General features: G+C 45.0%; 1 protein-coding gene across 1 annotated transcript; it reads right to left on the bottom strand.

Moving 5' to 3' along the window:
• Window positions 1–1,082: 1,082 nt before the first annotated feature.
• hyal4 (hyaluronidase 4) lies at window positions 1,083–20,569 on the bottom strand (the record flags this gene model as incomplete). Its single annotated transcript, XM_079276234.1, has 7 exons — window positions 20,449–20,569; window positions 11,186–12,175; window positions 10,054–10,143; window positions 8,647–9,125; window positions 2,655–3,579; window positions 2,300–2,389; window positions 1,083–1,412 (listed from the first exon to the last, which is right to left on the bottom strand). The coding sequence occupies exons 2-7, from the start codon at window positions 12,140–12,142 to the stop codon at window positions 1,083–1,085; spliced, it is 2,871 nt and encodes a 956-aa protein (XP_079132360.1). The 5' UTR covers window positions 12,143–12,175; window positions 20,449–20,569.
• Between the last annotated feature and the right edge of the window lie 447 nt (window positions 20,570–21,016).

The raw sequence follows: 21,016 nt of genomic DNA, 5'->3' as shown, positions 1-21,016 counted from the left end.
TTTTGTCATTTCCAGGCGCTGCACTTTAACGAACTCCTCCTAGGGAATTAATCAGATCAACTTCAAATTTGGTCGGTACAGTCTAAAGACCTTTGTGATGCAAAGTTACTCAAAGCTTGTTGTTTCGTGAAAAGCTGTTGCCGTGGCGACGCATTCTTCGCCGTTAACAACGAAGGTCATTTTGAGAGGCTAAAAATGCTCGAAACAAAAGCAAACTTGGCATACACATTTAAAGCCCAAAATGTAGTTGTATAATATGATTTTATTGGTTCAGAGTGGCAAATCGGCTCAATAGCGCCCCCTACAAAATTTCAACGAAGCAGCCCTCGCAGTACGTTTCACCTAGATGTATGAAATTTGGTAGGAACATGTATCACATATGGACTTAAATAAAAGTATATTGGGGCCATGCTCTGAACCTGCATGCAGTGTCTGACGGTCACAGAACTGAATGGCAGCATCAACCAGAGTCCTCGCGCCGTCCGACGGTCGCGGACGTTCTCGGCCGCGCAGGCCAGAGTCCCGCCGCCACCCCGACGTGCATGCACCCCGACGTGCATATTGCGAGGGCCCGCCCATCGCTGCTCGCAGCTTTAATTGGTGTTATAACTACAGGAATTCTCCCTTCCTTGTAGGTGCTTTGGCTCTTGACTTCTTTCAGTCTCGTGGCCGTATTGACTCAGTCTCGGGGGTGTTTTAACAACCAAAGTCTTAATTTTAACCGCGTAGTTTTGTACATAACTGGCCTCCATTATTCTTCCTCATTAATCTGATTTCAGCTGTTTCTCAGTCTTTCAACAGTTTGTCAATAAACTAAAAGAATGAAAAGAGTTTTTCAGAAAAGCCTTTATTAATCAAGGTGAATTTTGCGTTTCAATTCAAATAAATCAGTATTGTAACTGACGAGGTAAAAACTCTGTGACTTGTAAAATGTATAATTTTTATGTTTAAATAAACACAGAATTACTGATGTAAAGTAGATGAGAGCATCGTTTTGATCAAATTACAGACAGTAGCCTTAACGACCACATCATGAAATCTGTGGATCGGCAGGAAGTGCAGTTCTGGAAACGCTTGCCAGATTAAACCCAGATGAGCTTGATTTTGGTCGGCTTCAACAGTCTGGGTGAACAGCTCCTCCCCACGTAGCACTGACAGGTGAAGTTCTCGGCCCAGACCTGCAGGTCGTCGGCGGAGGGGTGACCGATCGCCACGTACTTCCTGTCGGCCCGCAGGATGCTGAAGTGGGCGGGGTTCAGGTGCAGGTATTGGCCGGAGTCGTAGCTCTTCCTGAGGCAGCGGCCCCTCCCCTGGCACAAGACCTCGCTGCAGAGCATGGCGGCCGCCGTCACGTTGGCGATGTACGGGTTGAAGGTGGACGTCAGGTACTCGGACAGAGACTCACAGGCAGCCTAAAGGGAGAGTCAGTCACAAGTTCATTTAAAAAAAAATGAGGAATGTATCATGGGGTGAGCCGAAATGGAAAAAATAGATCGAGTGAAGTCATGAAATAAATTTAGCAAAATATTTCAATTTCAATTTGTATCCCTGTAGAAACTGTGTTTCTGAGAAAACGTCAGAGCATCACCACAATCATTGTGGTTCTTTGGGGAACCCAAACGTCATGACAATCCATCCAATAGTTGAGTTACTTTGACAATAGTTGGGTTAAGAGGGTCGTCTGGGAACCGGAAGGTCAACGGTTCGATCCCCGACTGGGACGTGTCACGTGTCGAAGTGTACCTGAGCAATACACTGAACCCCCGGCTCCCCGGGCGCCGACTAATGGCAGCCCACTGCTCCCTATATACAGGGATGGGTCAAATGCAGTAGTCAAATTTCGTGTATGTGTATATGACAATGAAAATGGTTTCTTCTTCTTCTTCTCCTACTTCAGTCTGCACCAAAGTGGTGGAGCAACAAACCGACCGACCAGCAGACATTTCTACGAGCATAGCTACAAATGTACTTGTTTGAACTTCACACATTTAATGACCATTAACTTAGACAACGCACAAAAGCACTTTGTGAGTTTGTTCACATCTGTTAGTTGAGATAACAAACACTGCAGCGTCACAGCTGCCAGTTCCTCCTCAAACAGGAAACAAAGGCAGGTTCATTATTTGCTGATTAAAGCCTGGTCATCTGTGTTCTTCTTTACAGCGTGTTCTCATGGCTGCAGACTCACACAGAGACTTTGCAAGTGAGGCTAGTATGAAGAGGAAGGATGATTAGAGACAGTTTCTATAAGTAAATGTATTTTGCCATATTCGACTGGGAGCAGACTAAGTGTGTTTACCTCGTTGTCGTAGTCTTTGGTTCCTCCCCACATTACGACCCCTGAAGCTCCCAGAGCTGCAGACTCCCCTACGGTGCTCACCAGGTCCGTCTGAAAGAGGACGAACCACACAGGAGATTTAACATGTTCCTAACATATATTTCACACTCCTAATAATACGCTTTTTAAGCTTATTTTCATTTTGTTTCGTTTGGTAACTTCTTTGAAAGTCAACGTACAGAGACTTAAAACATGCTGCTGATGGATTCATTTCACAGCACTCTGGTGCTCGGAAACACTTCAACTTTCGTCCACAGGGGCCAGCAAAATCGACACAAAATGAAGGTTCCTTGTAGTAACTTTAAGCTAGTTTCACCTGGGTCTGGAACATCTGGGTCTGGTCCCGGTACAGTGGTCTGGAGTACACGTAGATCGGCATGGTGTATGGACGTTTAGGCAGCGCGGCCACCCTCAGCGCCTCCTGGACACGGTTGCGGACGTAGAGCTTTGCCTTGGGGGAGTTCCTCAGGATCTGCCGGAGGTAGATGGAGGGGAAGAGGGCGGTGCTGTGCTCCCACAGCCACAACATCTGGTTGTTCTGCTCCTGGGTCTTCGTGGAGCAATTCCCTGTGTAGCCGGGCTTCTCCCAGCCATAGTTGTAGCAGTCGGGAAACAGGTAGAAGCCCCAGCGCCGGCTCGGACGCTCGCCGATGCCAAGGTTGATGGTCTTCTCCATGAAGCGCCGCCCAGCGTGCTGGAACTGGCTCTTTGCCAGTGTGGAAATTTTCTTGGATGACAAAAACGGGGCCATCTGCAAGGCGTGAGTGATGGACAGCTTCTTATAAATATGTTTCGACCCCCAGTTCTGGTCCCACAGGGGGCGCCAGGACTCCCAGTCGATGACAGCTAGCCCAGGAGAAGAATCCTGGGAGATGATGTGATCGATTTGACTCTGCGCCTTGGCCAGATGCTCCGTCATGTTGCCCTTTTGGGGGACTCCGCCTCTGTAGAGCTTGCGTTTGGCGGTGTCGACTTTGGGGTAGAGGCCGAGGCGGTCCTCGTAGAAGATGGTGAGGAACTGACCGTGCACCGCCCCGGGCGTGGTCACCGCCTGGAAGGCCGCGGTGTCCAGCGGGATGTGGAGCTGGCGACACCGATCGGTGGGGGCGTTCCATATGGCCACAAAGGGGTGGTCGTGGATCAGCGGCGCCTCAGTAGGCGGCAGTGCGAGGTCGGCGGCGACAGATCCAATGATACAGAGGGCGAAGCAGGACAACAAGGACGAGGCCATCGCGGTGGCACTGGACGAGAGAAAGACAACAAATAAGGTTCAGTCCCAATTCATCCATGTGTCTAAACATGTCAGATTGTTTGATGAACTTTGCTACAATTTATAGATGCCAATGTGGTATCTGCATGTTTAAGTCTATGGACTGTATATTAGAAGTGGACGTAGTCATCGTGACATCACCCATTGGTTTGTGGACTGTTGTTATGAAGCTTTGAGTTTCGCGATTTGGCCATCTTTGTTTACGGCCGTCGCCATGTTGTTTTTTATTGCAACCAATAAACGGAAGCCACCATATTTGGATTGCGGAGTGACGTAAAGACCACGCATACGTATCTGGTAGAGGCAGCGACCTGCCAATCACAGTAGCCCCGCCCCTAAAGCATCCCCTGCTTTATGGTGTTTGACTCTAAATGGACCATAATGTACTAAATGAACATCATGCTGTATTGAAGAAGACTTGAAACTAGAGATTGAGACCATAAACTCGTGTTTACAATGTTTACTGAGGTAATAAATCAAGAGAGAAGTAGAGTAATTTTCTCATAGACTTCTATACAACCAGAGGAGTCGCCCCCTGGTGGACACTGGAGAGAATGCAGCTTTAAGACATGAAGCATTGGCTTCACTCTGCACAACCAGAGGTTGCCGCCTTGGTGCGTCCAATGCAGCGCCTAAAGTCATTTCCTGCTGTGTTCCGGTTGGTTGGTTGGTAGATGTTGGTCGAAGCAGCACTCACATTGTGAGAATTTGCTCCTAAATTCTTGATTCTGTCAAAAGTTTGCAAACACGTAATGCAGCTCAAGATACTTCTTGATTGATAAAGATTAGACTTCATGAATTACATATAATAAAATGATTCTTTATACACTTGGAATAATTCAAAGAAGACAAAACTATATATCACTAAAGATTTACTTGATATTAACCAAACATAAGGTGTTTGTTTATAATTTTCCAAAAAACATTTTGTCATGACACGTTTACTGTCGCTAGAAAATTAGCAGAAAACCTCCTAAAGACAAATTGTCCAGATGTTCAGATGATTGATTTCATATTATATGTATATGTTTATATATTTGCACTATTATATTTCATAAATGTCATGAGTTCCTACCTGCTGCTCTCTTCTGAACGACTGGTGTCTAAACTTCTGTTTTCTTGCTGCTTCATGTGTCGGAGGAAACGGTTTCTTCACTCTGATCGTTATCTGACGATCCGTCTTCTGGCCCGGACTCCACATCCAGTCAGTTGTTGGGAGAGTTGAGGGTTCAGGGCTTGGTGCCTTGCTTATGAGCAAGCTGACACTATTTATTCTATTGACACCCTTTTGTATCGTCTGTTGTTTTTATTTGATCATGGTTTTAGCAGCAGAAACATATACAGCAGTATGAAGCAGTCAGTCTGAAGACGTCAGCAAAGATGACATACTGAGGGGTTGGTTGTATTTTCATAATTTATTTGTGGTTAAATAGTCTACAAAGTGTTCATCTATGGACAAGGACTTCATTTGTTTTGGATAAAACAGTGACGTCCGTGTTATTGACTCCTCTCGGATCACTCTTAATCTGATGCTTCTCTGGTTTTAATGACTGAATTTAGAACAGCTAGACAATTTCAAAGGCGAAAAAAACCTTGAAAGCACTTTTAATTAGTCAAACAGATATTCATTGGTAAATCAGACGCCTTCCTGTCCAAATATCATATTTAAAATGATCAGCATCAATGTTTAATAATTAGAAAATCAGATTTCTGCCCTTTATGAACATATGACCGTAGTGTTCACCAGTTTCTGCCTTTGACTTGTTTCCCTCAGATGAAACACTCGCATGTGTTTGAACGTGTGGTATTTCTTTACGAGTCATCGTCGGTGAGAAACCTCTCCGTTCTCACCTCTTCCTCTTTTCAGTCCTCAGTATTTGGGCAGAAACCAGCTGGTTTTATATTTCCACGTTTGATTTGAATTTGAGAAAGACCACTTCATGGTTTATTTCGGACATATTTCTGTTTCTGCTCCTCAGATTGTATTTTACAAAGAAGACTAAAAGTCATTGCGATGCTAAAATGCTCATAAACATGTTGCACAAAGTGGAAGTTGTTTTCTAATTATCCAACATGGCTGCCAACATCCTCTCTTTAAGAAACACAGACGTGCTGAAGAAAAGTCTTTATTTGCAGTGCATTTACATTCAGGTAACATTTCGCATGTGTTGCATAGTCCTTGTTGCATATTTGGTTTACAATCTTCAGAAGAAAAAAATTAAAATACAAAGTGCAGGAAACAGTTACTGCGTCATGAGACCCGAACTGGATTTGAGATGAACGTACCGATTCAGTTTAAACCAGGATCAGTGTGACGGATGCTACATGTTTAACTTCAAAGACCAGAAACACAACGGACCCCAAACCAGGTTTCAGGTCCACCTCTGCTCTGGATGCTCTGTCTGTGTTATAAACAGTTATCCAGTTCCAGTCAGTTTCTCTAGAGGCCTTTTTAACCAACATTATTGAGATATTTGTGTGCAGCTGCCACAGAAAAAAATCAATCATCTTACGGTGAAAGACAACCAGCCGCCAGAACAGTTTGAGGCTTTGTGTCTATACAAACCGCGGATATGTTGAAAGTCCATGTTTCCGAACCCAAAATACGTTTCAGATCAGCCGTGGATCACGCTGGCAGAAACTCACAATGACACGCAGTTGAAAGTGTGAAACAATTGGTTGGGTTTAGACATCAAAACTACTTGTTAATGTTAGAAAAATATCAGGGTTACTGTTAAAATAATAATGCAACAACGTACGGTAACGACGTACGTAACGACGGACGTAACGACGTACGGTAACGGCGTACGGTAACGACGGACGGTAACGACGTACGGTAACGACGTACGGTAACGACGAACGTAACGACGGACGGTAACGACGGACGGTAACGGCGTACGGTAACGGCGGACGTAACGGCGTACGGTAACGACGGACGTAACGACGGACGTAACGACGTACGGTAACGACGTACGGTAACGACGGACGTAACGATGGACGTAACGGCGTACGGTAACGGCGTACGGTAACGGCGTACGGTAACGACGGACGGTAACGACGGACGGTAACGACGGACGGTAACGGCGTACGGTAACGGCGTACGGTAACAGCGGACGGTAGCAACGTAACTAGTGTAAATAAATAACCGTCCACAGTGAACTGTCTTACGTAATGTTACGTTATGTTCCGTAACAACATTGCTGAACATATGTAACGTAAACGTTGACTTTTGGTTTCATACGGGACATGAACAGCGGTTCCTGTGTGAATGTCCTATTGTTATTTGACCCGCCCGTGTCTTAGTGGTCTGTCTCAGTTCTGCTTTTTACTTTAGGAAAGAATTATGGAAAAGTACATGTTGAAGTTTTGTGTACTTGGCTCCCAGCTTGTTCTCTTAAAAATGACTTTATCATGTTTCCCCCAGATCACATTTGTTTTTGACGTTTCACAAACACATTTCTAATCAAAGTCTATGAAGGGTTTGGGATGTTTTTACATTTTTACTTTTCTTTTAAGCCAAACCCTGATGTTTAACTAAACCGAATGAAGCAGTTTTGTTGTGTTTTAGTTTTGTTTCATTTTACAACGTTCACTCCGGGTCTTAAACCAGGAGAAAAAAAGGTTTCCCTCAAAATGTAGATGAGGATGCAGTTTAGTTGTTTGGGAACATAATTCGTTCGGAGACAATCAGTCCAAAAGTCTGTGAACTAAATAGGATGGTGATACCGGGTTTATAAAATGCAAGTTGTTTAAATTCTGATCCAGTTGAAGCATCTGAAGCTGATGAGGAAGATTGAAAGCTCCAGAAATGGGGAAGAAAACAAACATTGAGTGTAAATCATTTTCTGAACTTTAGCATCACCTAGTTATCACACTAACCTGCATTCAGTCAGCATTAGTCAGCTTTCTTTTTCATATTCTCTCAAACCTTTGCACCAGATGATTCTTCTGCGGTGCAAAGTGGGCGTTGAAGGACAGTGGAACCGCAGAGAGCCACGAGTCACATTCAGGTACGAGTCACATTCAGGTACGGTATGTGCCGTCTTTTACATCCTGTTCAGTGTGATACACATACCTACAGTCTGTTGATTTGATACCTCTGGACTGAGATATAGTAACATCAACCTCTATAGAGTAAAACAAACCTGATCCTCTACACCTACATCGACATAGAAAAGGATACAGATGTATAATATGTTGTCGATAGCACCTACAACCCGTGCACGGAGTGTCCTAACAGACTCGTTTTCTGACATAAAATACGTCCAAGAGTATAATGCACAAAAACAACACACACTTCATGTATAATGTCAAGTGAAATACCAGCTTATTGTTCAAACATGCCGTCAGAAATATGTCTTCAGAAGCACCACAGACCAAGTGTGAAATAGGAGAGATTATGTTGTGGTACAGTAGTAGGATCATCCTGCAGCGAGACCGATCCCAACACGCAAACCCTGTTAGCTCCTAGGAAACAAACATGATCCCTTCACTCCGTCCTCAGCTCCTCTGCTGGATGTTGACTCAGTCCGCAGTTTAACAAACAGCGTATTCATTCACGACCGAACGTTCCCGGAAGAAGGGATGCATTGTTGGGTGAAGAGGCAGTGCAGACTGTCAAATACAGTGCAGCTGGTTGAACTGTGAGTGTGTGTGTGTGTGTGTGTGTGTGTGTGTGTGTGTGTGTGTGTGTGTGTGTGTGTGTGTGTGTGTGTGTGTGTGTGTGTGTGTGTGTGTGTGTGTGTGTAAAGTGCCATCACACTCCTCAAAAAGGGAAGTGCCATGTCTTGTTTTGTTTTTAAATGCCTTACTTTTCTACACAGCTGCTGTTTTCATTTCACAGTGACCCCCCCCCTGGTGGTGCTGGTGGTGCTGGTGGTGCACCAGCTGTAACATCCTGGGCTCAAATCGGACCAAAAGATCTTCAGCTTAAATGAAAAACCTCATTCTGTGTGTTGAAAAGTAACATCTGCACACAGCTGTGTTCAAAAACGTTTGTTTTGTCAGCGTGCGTCATACGACCGCCGTCCCCATCGACACGTTCAACAGCAGCATCAGCACCATGAGGTGGAAGCTGCAGCCGGTCAGCGGCGCCTCGCTCTGCCCTCCCTCCCACCGTTCGCCCTGCTCGTCCTCCCACTCCGTCCTCCGCCTCTCCTGCTGGTCCTCTTCCTCCCCCCCGCCCCACGGCCCGTCGTCCTCCCTCACTTTGTTGATGCTGTCGCAGCGCTCGCCCTCGTGGCCCTCGTAGCAGTGGCAGCGAAACCTCTCGGCCAGCAGCTGCAGCTCGTGCTGCGAGTGCCACCCGGTGACGGCGAAGTCCTCGTCGCCGGAGGGCCGGATGCGGTAGCTGTCGGCGCTCAGGTGGAGGTAGTGGCGGGCCAGCGGGTCCCGGCGGACGCAGCGGCCGTTGCCCTGGCACAGGAAGTCGCTGCAGACCTCGGCGGCTCGCGTCACGTTGGTGATGTACTGGCCCAGGCGGTGGCTCAGGAAGCTTTTCACCTTGGTGCAGTTGTGCTGTGGAAACAAAACACGCAACTGTCATGTCGTGATGTGCTTTGGCTCGTATGACAACATCCACATGCCTCATGTCCTCTCGGCGTTTGGTCGTGCACCTCTGAGTGCAAGCAGAGGTTTTCAGACGACACTGTCACAAATAGTTTACTCATTGAAGCATTATTTTACCAGTTTGGGGGATCATACAAAAAAGCCTATTCGCTTGAGATGCTTTAGACACCGGAGGTCTTAAAAATCTTCATTTTCAAATCAAATTGAAGAACCACAGACTGTAAGAAGTACGTCAGTATAAGAAGAAGACTTGGTCATCGTGACGTCACCCATTGGTTTGTGGAATGATGTTATGAAACCTTGAGTTTGATGATTTCGCCGTCGCCATCTTGGACATTGTGATGATCATGATGATCTTATACACAGCCTGTGGTCTGTCAGCTTGTTGAGGAGTTTACTGCTGCCAAACAAAATGAATGCAGCTTCATCAGGCGTCCCGGTGACGTGTGTAAAGGAACAAGATAACCACGTTGTCTTCAGGTTTGGCAGCTCGCTAACGTTGTCCAAGCTAAGCTCATGCAGCAGGTTTTAAGGGTTCAGATTCTGAGACAGTTCAGATGAACTCTTTCTCCGTGCAGACCGGCCATACAAAACACCAGCATTACACTTCTCACAATGTCAAAAGTGGTTTCACAACACGACCACAAGACGCCAGCTCTCTGTTGTCTGACGATAGTTACTGAGTGGAGTCCAAAGCAAATTAAGTTTGTTTGTTCTTCACATGCAAGTGTACGCAGTCGGTCCGTCTCAACACACAGATGAGGAAACGCAGAGTTTGGCAGCAGAACATGTGAGCTGTGTTTAAATGATCTTCGTGTGTCGGTGAACGGAGCCGGCTGACGGGGGCGAGAGGGAGTCGAGGACTCGGGACACCCACCCTGGACGAGGTCAGGTTCAGGTCGCCCCAGATGACGAATCCCGCCGCTCCCAGAGCAGCACTCTCCCCGACGGTGTGGATCAAGTCCTTCTGCAGGAGACACGGGCACAGACGTCACCTCCACACTCTACAGGTAGATATACGGTAACATCAAAGATATCACTGTGGAGCTAATTATTAAGGCAAGTACAAAGACAAGAGAAGATCTTCATGAACCAAAAAACAAAACAAAAGAATATATATGTTTCATATATAATTATATGTCTTTGAATCTCATGAACTTGTAAAGACTTAACTATGAAACGACAAACGACTCTCTGGCCAGATTTTGTGTTTTTGTCTTTTTATTCACATTTTACCAGCGTGACAGACATTTTAAAGGTTATTTCTGAAAGTCCTCAATGCATCGTCAGACCAGTAAGCACAAAGTACAACCACTCTGGTGTTGGTGGTGTAGTTCAGGGACAACCAGGAAACCACAGCGTCGCAGGATTATATTTAGTGACTCTGAGCTGCTTTTCTGTGGATCTCCACCAGATGGCACTGATGAAGAGTGATCGTTATCTCAGAGATTTGTATTTCTATAAATGTCTTTCATGAACATCTTTGTAGAAGTTCAATTAGTTTTGTCATGGCTTATGATACACGGGCAATTCTGCATAATGAGTACTTTTACTTTTGGTACTTGTTTGCAATTAAACAGCAAAGTTGTTCCACAGTCTAGCATTTCGAGGTCAAAAAAGAATAAATTAACCTGTTAAAGCAATCTCGCAATTTAATCTGGATAACATCTCAATGTTTCTTTTATATTTATAGTTGTCACAAACTTTCATCACCCAGTAAAGAGTCTCAGTAAATATATATTTACTGAGTTAAAGCTAATATTAACTCAATGTGAGGCGACACACGAGCTTCCTGCTGATTTAAAGGCGCCGTTTACCGGATTGGAAGCATTTTTATTGCCTTGCATGTGGAGCTGCTCGATTCTCATGTCGTAGAGAATGGAGCAGCTCCTGTTGGGGCTTTTGTGGTCTTTCTACTTCCTCGTTCATGATTACGTGTCATATGCAGTGACTTCATGGGATATCCAAGTACGGTAGAAGTGCGTTGCTGTGCTACCGGTGGTTCTCACCATGGTGAGGAAGGCCAGGGCCTCGTCTCGGTAGCCCAGCCTCAGGTACACGTAGGTGGGCAGGTCGTACTCCCTGGAGGTCAGCGCGGCGATGCGGAGCGACTCTCGGATCCTGTGCTGGGAGAAGTGCAGGTTGCCGATGCTGTTGGTGTGACTCTTCCTGATGGCCACGGAGGGGAAGAGCGCCGTGCTGCTGTTCCACAGCCACATCAGCTCGTCGTTCCTCAGCCTCTCCAGCAGAGGGCAGAAGCCCGTGTAGTTCTCCTCGTGCAGGTTGTAGTTGTGGCAGTCCGGGTAGAGGTAGAAACCCCAGAGCCCGTTGGGGCGAAGGCGTGTCCCCAACTGGATAGTCCTCTGCATGAACGCCTTGGCGCTCTTCTCAAACCGCCACCGTGCCAGCTCTTCCACCTGCGCCGCCGTCACGTTGACGTACGCCTTGGCAGTCAGCTCCCTGGACTTGCGCCGGTAGATGTCCTTCTTGTGCCAGTTACGGCTCCACTGAGGCCGCCAGAACTCCCAGTCGATCACGGCCAGGCCGCGGAAGTCGTCCGAGGGGATGAAGTGGTTGATGTCCTGGTAGGCCTTGAACAGGTGCAGGTCCAGGCTGCTGTTCTGTGGCAGGCCGCCGTGCACGGCGGCGCCCTGCGGCGTGTAGTGGGGGTAGTAGCCCAGCCGGTTGGCGTAGAAGATGGTGACGTTCTGGCCCGTCCAGTCGGCGCGCGGGCTGCCGTGGATGTGGAAGAGGCGGTTGGCGTTGGTGGTGACGTTGTACTTGATGGTGCACATGTCCAGAGGGGCATTCCAGGCGGCGATGAAGGGCTTCCGGCCAATCAGAGGCAGCTTGGCGGGTTTCTGACCGAAGGCGGCGTGGAAGAGCAGGAGCAGCCAGGAGCAGGTGAGGGCGACGGGTACGACGTGGTGGGAGGAGGATGCCCCGCCCACTGGCACCACAGGCATCCTGGGGTTCAGGAGCAGCAGCTGTCAATCATCCTGGAGAGAGAATAAACAGAAACAATGAATATCTTTCAAACTTCTTTTGGGAAAGCTTAAGCTGAAGTTCACATGCCACGTTTATTGCGCCCTCAAATCCATTGTTTGGTGCGCTCAAAAGCGAGAGCGGTGAGCAAGCATTTCCAAGAGCCTGGGATAAAAAACCCATTGTTTTGTGAAGGACAGTTTTGAAACCTTGAGTTTGAAGATTTGGCCGTCACCATCTTGGCTTTTTGCAACGAGTGAAGTGACCATGTTCGGACTGAGGAGGAGTGATGTAGAGACGCCGTATACGTTTCTGGTAGCGACCTGTCAATCACAGTAGCCCCGCCCTAAAGCATCCCCATACAATGAGAGGAGTCGCCCCCTGGTGGACATTAGAGAGAATGCAGGTTTAAGACACGTCTGCATTGGCTCAGTAGTACGGCTCTTTTTAGAGAATAATATTCTCTTGAGAAAACTATTGTTTCAGCCCGTCAACGTCACCTGACCCTCTGAGTTTATGGAAGTCGCAGCGGGATAAGCTCAACTGTTCCTACGAATTTACCCCGAACTGCTCATCCACAGCTTGTGCTCTGTTTTACTGTGAGTGTTCAAAGCACAATAGAAAGCTTTCGCCTTTTGCTTTTACATGATATTTTTGGAGCCAATAGTTTTTTCCATGTTTAAGAAGTGTGAAAACATCTGGGATGCGGTCGCCACGCTGACATTCTGCAGAAGTTAAATCCTCATTTGTTTTCCAGCTGTTGGCATTTTATTTAATATTCCTTTGAGATCTTTTTCAGAGACTTCAGAGATGCAATGAATGAATAAATAAATGGACGGATTGATTAATTGTTTTCTACACAAGCCATGTGAAATATTTCTACTTGATGAATTTGAACATGTCCTCAGTATTCTAACTTGTGTTGATTAAAAGATGAAAAAAATACTGAAAATCAGGATTCCATCAGCGCCCATCCCTCTGGTTCCTCTTCAGGTAAACACCGGTTCTGTTGTTTGCGTTGTTAGCACCGTTAGCTTCTAGCTGGAGGCTCAGTCATCTCAGCTGTCTCCATATTGAGAGCCCTGTGGAGGCAATAAAAATGCTCTGATTTCGTATTGAGGAGCTTTAAATGAATCCTCTTTTTTTGAGGATTTTGCTCTGATTAATGATGAATGCCCTGATCCATATTCCAATCATCAGGAACATTAATATTCTCAAGATTCTTTCAGAAATTCGGGCTGGATTGCCATTAAATCTTGCTCCCTCGAGGACTAATCATAAATATTTCTGTTCGCGTCTGACATTTCCTCAAGCACCAAGACACATTTTCCACGTTTAGCAGCCTGCTTCCGGACCTCTGAATTACCACGCACATATGTGATGAAGATGGGTCTGATTAAGGTCTCGTGTTGTGTTCATTCACAGCTGTATCTCCTCATGTTTCTAGCGATTTCTACACTGTCAACACAGCGAGCTAGCTTAAAACGTACCAGAGATTTTTTAGACTCAGCTTCTCATTCGTAATGATTTTCTGCTTTTCTTTGTCTCATGTGATGGTAAACTGAATATCTTTGGGTTTTGGGCTGTTTGTCAGATAAAACAGGACATTTAAAGACTTTTTTAATGGCCTTTATAACTTTTTTCCCCACATTTTATAGACAAAACAACAATTCCATCAAACAAGAAAGTATTTGGCAGATAAATTGGTTGTAAAAATATTTATTTTCAGCCCTAAACAACTACGGCTGTTGATATTTTTGCTCCCCAGAAGATGATTCGTAATAGTTCTAGCGAGCCTATTTAGACGGATACTCTTGATTTCTTTTGGGGCCTCAGAGGCTCATTTCCATGGCACCCAGGGGTCAGAGGTCACAGAGGTCACAGAGAGGAAGTCGGTTGACACCCAGGGATTGGAAGGAGGACTTCAGCTGAACAGGCCGCTGCTCTCCTGTCCACAGCCCGTCCTCCCCGACCAGAGCTGAAGCCTCAGGCCACAATGACCGGCTTCACTGCCAAATGTCTCAGTGAGTCGCTGCGTCTCGTTCATGAAGCTGGTTCAACATCCAGTCGGAGAGCAAACAGCGAGGCATTATTCAGACTTTGATAACTTGTTAAGGTTTCTAAATTCTTAACTTTTACAAACATTTAGTGCTTTATTTACTCTAACATTTTAAAAAAACGAGAGGGCGGGAATGAATCATTTTCATAATTATTCTGCGGATTATTTTTACTTAACAAAGGCAAAAAGAAAACACCTCAAACAAGCGCAACAACCTTCTGCACACAGCTTTTCTAATGCGATTCTTAGAAATGTGCATGAAAATATGTTGACGGAAACACGGCTAAAGTGTATGCTAATGTCTTAGCACGTCGCATACGTCTATCATCATCAGCATACAACCGACTTCAACTAAATGCATGCCGAAGCTTTAGCGTCTACTTTCCCTTTCATAGTGTGCGTTTTAAAGCCTTTGCATGACGTATAAGTTAGTGAAAGTGTTTCACTTCCTCTCTGACGTCACTATGTATAAGCTAACGTATTAGCATGGAGAACACGTCCGTTATCAAAGTGCACGATGAACCAAGGAATGCTGGATTCCTCATGTCGTTTACCTGTTCAGCTTTGAGCTCCATGTTAACAGTGTTCCCAAAAACCTCCAGATCAACGACCAGCTGTTTAGGAATTTAAGTTACCTTTTGCAACCGACACTATTTTGGGTATTCTTATCTTTCTCTTACTTTATTTCGGGCTCCGGGTGGTTCTCTCGAGGCACATTGACGTTAAATTGCCGAACATTTAATCCGTTTTGTTTTCAGTGAACATTTAATCTGTTTTGTTTTCAGTGAACATCAATCTGTTTTGTTTTCAGTGAACATTAATCTGTTTTGTTTTCAGTGAACATTAATCTGTTTTGTTTTCAGTGAACATTTAATCTGTTTTGTTTTCAGTGAACATGAATCTGTTTTGTTTTCAGTGAACATTAATCTGTTTTGTTTTCAGTGAACATTAATCTGTTTTGTTTTCAGTGAACATTAATCTGTTTTGTTGTCAGTGAACATTAATCTGTTTTGTTTTCAGTGAACATTAATCTGTTTTGTTTTCAGTGAACATTAATCTGTTTTGTTTTCAGTGAACATTTAATCTGTTTTGTTTTCAGTGAACATGAATCTGTTTTGTTTTCAGTGAACATTAATCTGTTTTGTTTTCAGTGAACATTAATCTGTTTTGTTTTCAGTGAACATTAATCTGTTTTGTTTTCAGTGAACATTAATCTGTTTTGTTTTCAGTGAACATCAATCTGTTTTGTTTTCAGTGAACATTAATCTGTTTTGTTTTCAGTGAACATTTAATCTGTTTTGTTTTCAGTGAACATGAATCTGTTTTGTTTTCAGTGAACATTAATCTGTTTTGTTTTCAGTGAACATTAATCTGTTTTGTTTTCAGTGAACATTAATCTGTTTTGTTTTCAGTGAACATTAATCTGTTTTGTTTTCAGTGAACATTAATCTGTTTTGTTTTCAGTGAACATCAATCTGTTTTGTTTTCAGTGAACATTAATCTGTTTTGTTTTCAGTGAACATTTAATCTGTTTTGTTTTCAGTGAACATTAATCTGTTTTGTTTTCAGTGAACATTAATCTGTTTTGTTTTCAGTGAACATTAATCTGTTTGTTTTGCTGCTGACACTGTCCTCACAACCTAAAACTCTTTGAATGAAGATCACATTGTTTTACGCCTCTAATGTTGAAAAGGCCACTTTTCTAGCGGTAGTTTACGATCTGTACTTCAGCATGACGGCAGCAGTGCACATCGGAATGCTCCGTGTGGTTTTCAGAAAGACATTGTTTCATGTCCGTTTCTGTGACTTTTGTTATGTCGGTTTGGAATCAAAGTCTTTTCCTTTCTTTGTGTTTCTGCCAGGTTTCTTTCCTGCAGGAATGGAAGTAATTTGACTTGCTGCACTCGGTGGAGGCGGATCATTTGCAGCGTTCCAGTGAATGTGTAGGTTTGCGGCTCGCTGTTTGAAAACCACTTTGAGAGCGGACGTGGTTCGACGACAGCAACGATTATTCTCTTTGATGGTTTTCTATCTGAGCTTGAAATCTCTGAGCTCAGTCAGCTGATCCTGGTGTGACGGACCTCGGATGCATTTCAGTTTGAATTCATCTTTCGTGCGTCTACAGCGGTACCACAAGGCTGCAATTAATGTTTGTTTTCATTGTTGATTCTACAAATTGCTTCATTTATTTTCCCAAAAGTCAAAAACTAAAGAATGACTGAGACGATGAATCCATCGTCAAAATAGCTGCCGATTCATTTTCTGCCAATTTTCTTTTTTAGAATTCAAAACATAAAGATCATCACGCACATGTGCACAACTCCATTCAGGGAACAGCAGTGAGCGAGCAAGATGATCTGTTTTTATTAAATCTACTTTCTATCATGAATATAACTCGTCTGTTTCGTCAACATAGATTAAATGATGACGTCGTGACAGATTTTACTTTTGGACTTTACAACGCTCGGTGGAAATGTTTGGATCTGAGTCGGTAACGATCCTACGCAGCCACCTGTGGAATCTAATTCTACACATAAAATAATACAGATTTCCATCTGACTATGTGCACAAATGCCGGCGTTAAACTGTGTCAAAGTGAATTATTCATCCAGAGGAGCTCGGAGGCACCGGGTCGGTCTGGCATCGATTAAGATCAGAGTTTGTTGATGTCTGTGGTTCTTGTGGAATGGCTGCATTCATTCCACAAAAACAAGAAACTGAGAAGCCGTCTAATTTTTAGTGTCTCTTGGAAAACTGTGGTGAATTTGAGCCACAGTTATCTGTAGTGAAGACGTTCTCTCGGCAGCGTCTACGAACCAGATGACGTCGGCACAACGCCTTGCAGTTCTCTGTAACTCCGAGCATCTGATAACCGATCACTTCAGGATCTTTCATCAAAGGACTGAAGCCAGTTTTCCATCTTTTGCAAAACCTTCGCAGCCTCTAAGGAGCTCAAGTCACACCAGAAGCTCCTGGAGCGCCGGCGAGCTTTCAAGCCCAAAGAAAGCATTGTGAACTCGGGAGTCAATGCACCAGTCACTTTTTCTATTTATTTATTTTAATTTTTTATTCTCTGCTGCTACGAACAAATACCCCCCTCACACACCCTTCCCTCATCCAGCACCAGTCACTTTTTATTCTCTGCTGCTACTTGTTAATCCTTTATCTAGGCCCTTATGTTCTTAACTTTATTCTATTTTATTCTATTATATGTTATATGTTCATGTCTATATTACACTGTGGGACTGCGAGAAACGGCATTTCGAATTTTCTGTATGCATAACACATGTGGAAACTTTGACAATAAAGTGAACTTTGAACTTGAACTTTGAACTTGAACAATGGAGTCGACAGTTTGATGGAGGCCTTTTCTAAGAGGATGGAAAGATGATGGTTTGATGATTTTGGGAATCGAGCCGAACCACCCATGATGGTGGGCCGAGGGTGGGGGGGGGGGGCGCGGATCCAAAAATAACAAGTTCCCTCACATGCACCATCTGTCCCGTAGATATGTTCCAGCACCAAGTGGCATTACTGCTCACTCAGTCTGATTCTGGCTGCACGGAGGATTTAAACTCCACGGAGGATTTAAACTCCACGGAGGATTTAAACTCCACGGAGGATTTGGGCATTTCACGCTGCTGTCCGGTTCTCTAAACACATGAAGATACCTGCATGTTGTTCTAGTCTGCAGCTCGATGTCTGTAGACATGAACCGGACAGGTCTCCAGGAGGGAGGGCCGTCTACCTGAAAACTGATGGTATGATTTGCAAACGCTCAGCGGTGTTGAAACTTGCCGTCCCATTTTGTTTCAGTCAAACATTGAGATTCTTTGCAGTATTCCTTGAAAACTATTTCAATCTACAACAAAACATTCAAAGTCAGTCCAAGTTCAGCCCCGTTACACCTTCTTCCAAGGTTACTGTTAAAAGTAGTGTCGGTGTTTGCAAACGTAAAAATATATATCATTTTGATCACGTTTGAATTGTGTCATGAACTACATACATGTTTGTCGATTTAAGAGAAAATGTGCATGTCATGAAAGTTGCATTTTGTCACAAACCTGTTGAAGTATAAGACTGAAATGATGTTGGTTTCACATTTTACACTTCGTCACCAGGGGGCAGCTCTGCCGAGGGAAGCCGATGCTTCATGTGTTAAAGCTGCATTCTCTCTAATGTCCATCAGGGGGCGACTCCTCTGGTTGTATAGAAGTCTATGAGAGGTTCTGTGATTGACAGGCACCTGCCGCTACCAGAGACATGTATGGCGTCACTACGTCACTCCACCGCATTTCAAATACGGTCACTTAACGTTCATCGGTTGCGACAGCCGTAATCCAAGATTACGCAAAATGATTTACAAATGTTCGTGTCAATCATTGGTGAGAGTATTTACTGAACAGTAAGAATAAGTAACAGAGAACACAGTGATGCCAAGATTTGCTCAATAAACGGTTTGTGATTCATATTTAAATAGTTTAACTGTTTTCTTGAAAGAGGGTCATTCCTTCCAGCACCGTGAGACACGATGAAGCAACAGAGAAGCCTGTTAGATGTCAGAACACTTATACAACAGACACGAGCCCAGAGGAGTCGCTGTGACGCTTCAACTGAATCTCAACCTTGAAAACCTCCAAACTGGACCCGAGTCCTCCGACACACGACTCTGCATCAGGACTTTCCACTAATCACACACAGACAAGAAGCTGGTGGAACCACGCTAACCAGAGCAAAGAGCATTTCAACAAATACTCCTGGTTCATGATTCATGTTCCTCACGCGAGAGCCTGAAAACAAAAGCTGGAGGACGGAGGAAGTCTTTCCACTCCGCTGAGCCAAAGCGCTAATCACAGCGCCTGCTGAGCGCCGAGGAACAGATTGGTGACTTTGGGTTTTGGGGAGGATTCGTCAGATGGAGGACCTCAGAGGAAATGGATCTTTATTTATTCTGATGGCCTTTGCTTTTTCCAAGACATCCCTTTGTTGTGGTTTCTATAACGGAGCTCTATCTTAAAATTCACCTGGAAGAAAACATGAACACTTCTGATTGAGAGGATGCGATAGTGATGCACTGCTGCCTCTTGTGGCCAATATGATTATTACAACAACAAATCCTGAAAATGATCCTGATAAAGAAAAACAAGTCGTCCACCAAAACCTTTTTCAGATATTTTCTTTAAAAGAAACTCGGATATGTTGGCAAAACAGTTTTCAACTGTTCTTCAACCATAAACACATCAGAGAAAACAATTTAGATCAGAAAACAGATCACCACAATTATTATTTCTCACTTGGCCTCTCAGGGCTTCCGTAGTTAAAAGATATATTATTCTATGAACAGAAATACATATATATATGTAAATATATAGATCCATATATGGATATGTATATTTACATATATAATATTTATACTATTGTTTCTTGTACATGTGTAACACGTGAAGTTCACCCCCCTGGGGATCAATAAAATGCAACTAAAATGTATTATTCAATGTGACTCTCCATATCGACATGTGGATATATATCATAAGATGTTTTATTGTTCTTCAGACATCTGAAGTCATCCCTCCGATGGACTCGTCTTTACTCGACTTAGTTGCACTGCAGAGCTGAATCCTGAGATCCTGTCGGCTCGTTAGACTTCAGCTTCTGATCTTTAACCTCAGACTGAACAGCACGCTCTCATAAAGAACTGCTGTTCTTTTCTTTTATGATGAACTTCATTCCAGCTGCTCTCGCTGGCATTCCTCAAAACAAACGTGACCTCCCGTGTTGTCGGCGTTGTGTTTTTTACTATTTACAGTCTTTATGAGTCACAGCGTCTCCCAAATGACTGAAACTCCACCTAACTGAGACCCTTTAATGTCCCCGTTACAGCGTATGAGCAGCAACATCAATGCATGCTGGGTAAAAAAAAGAGGAGAAAAACACCACTTCAAAAATGTGTTGATTGCTACATCAGAGCAACTTTCTCCTCTGACCAACATTCCTGGCATGGGCAGGGTGCCCCCCCCCCCCCCCACCCCCCCCCCCCCCCCCCCCCACCGCCCCCCCCCCCCCCCCCCCCCCCCCCCCCCCCCCCCCCCTTCCTGTATCACCTCAAACAGCCGCTGAAGCCGCGCTGTGGCACCCAGAGCTCCCCCGCCTCCCTCCGGGTTTAAAAATACACTTTGCTGTCCTCTTTTGTGCAGCAAAAAACAAAAGCTGACAACTGGAGCTGCTCACCTGTAGATGCGGCACACGCCCGATGATAAAGTCCGGTGGGGGGGGGGAGGTCTCGTCTCCGGGGTCACCGCAGGGGTCACGGTGGCCCTCTGCGCCGTACGTCGTCCGACACGCTGCCGTTGGTTCCCTGTGTGGAGTCTGAGACACAAGCCAGCCAGCCGCACTTATATATACGCCGAGGAGAGGGAGGAGAAACCACCACAACACAGCGATTAGAGAGAGAGGGAGGGAGAGACACACTGTAAGGAGAGAGGGAGAGAGAGAGAGGGAGGGAGAGAGAGGGAGGGAGAGACACACTGTAAGGAGAGAGGGGGAGAGAGAGAGGGAGGGAGGGAGAGAGAGAGAGACACACTGTAAGGAGAGAGGGAGGGAGAGAGAGAGAGGGAGGGAGAGAGAGAGGGAGAGACACACTGTAAGGAGAGAGAGAGAGAGAGAGAGAGGGAGGGAGAGAGAGACACACTGTAAGGAGAGAGGGAGTGAGAGAGAGAGAGGGAGGGAGAGAGAGAGGGAGAGACACACTGTAAGGAGAGAGAGAGAGAGAGAGAGAGAGAGAGGGAGGGAGGGAGGG

The sequence above is a fragment of the Melanostigma gelatinosum genome, assembly GCF_949748355.1.
Source record: "Melanostigma gelatinosum genome assembly, chromosome: 1".
NCBI classification, from domain to species: domain Eukaryota; kingdom Metazoa; phylum Chordata; class Actinopteri; order Perciformes; family Zoarcidae; genus Melanostigma; species Melanostigma gelatinosum.
This window is presented reverse-complemented; position numbering and strand designations above follow the sequence as displayed.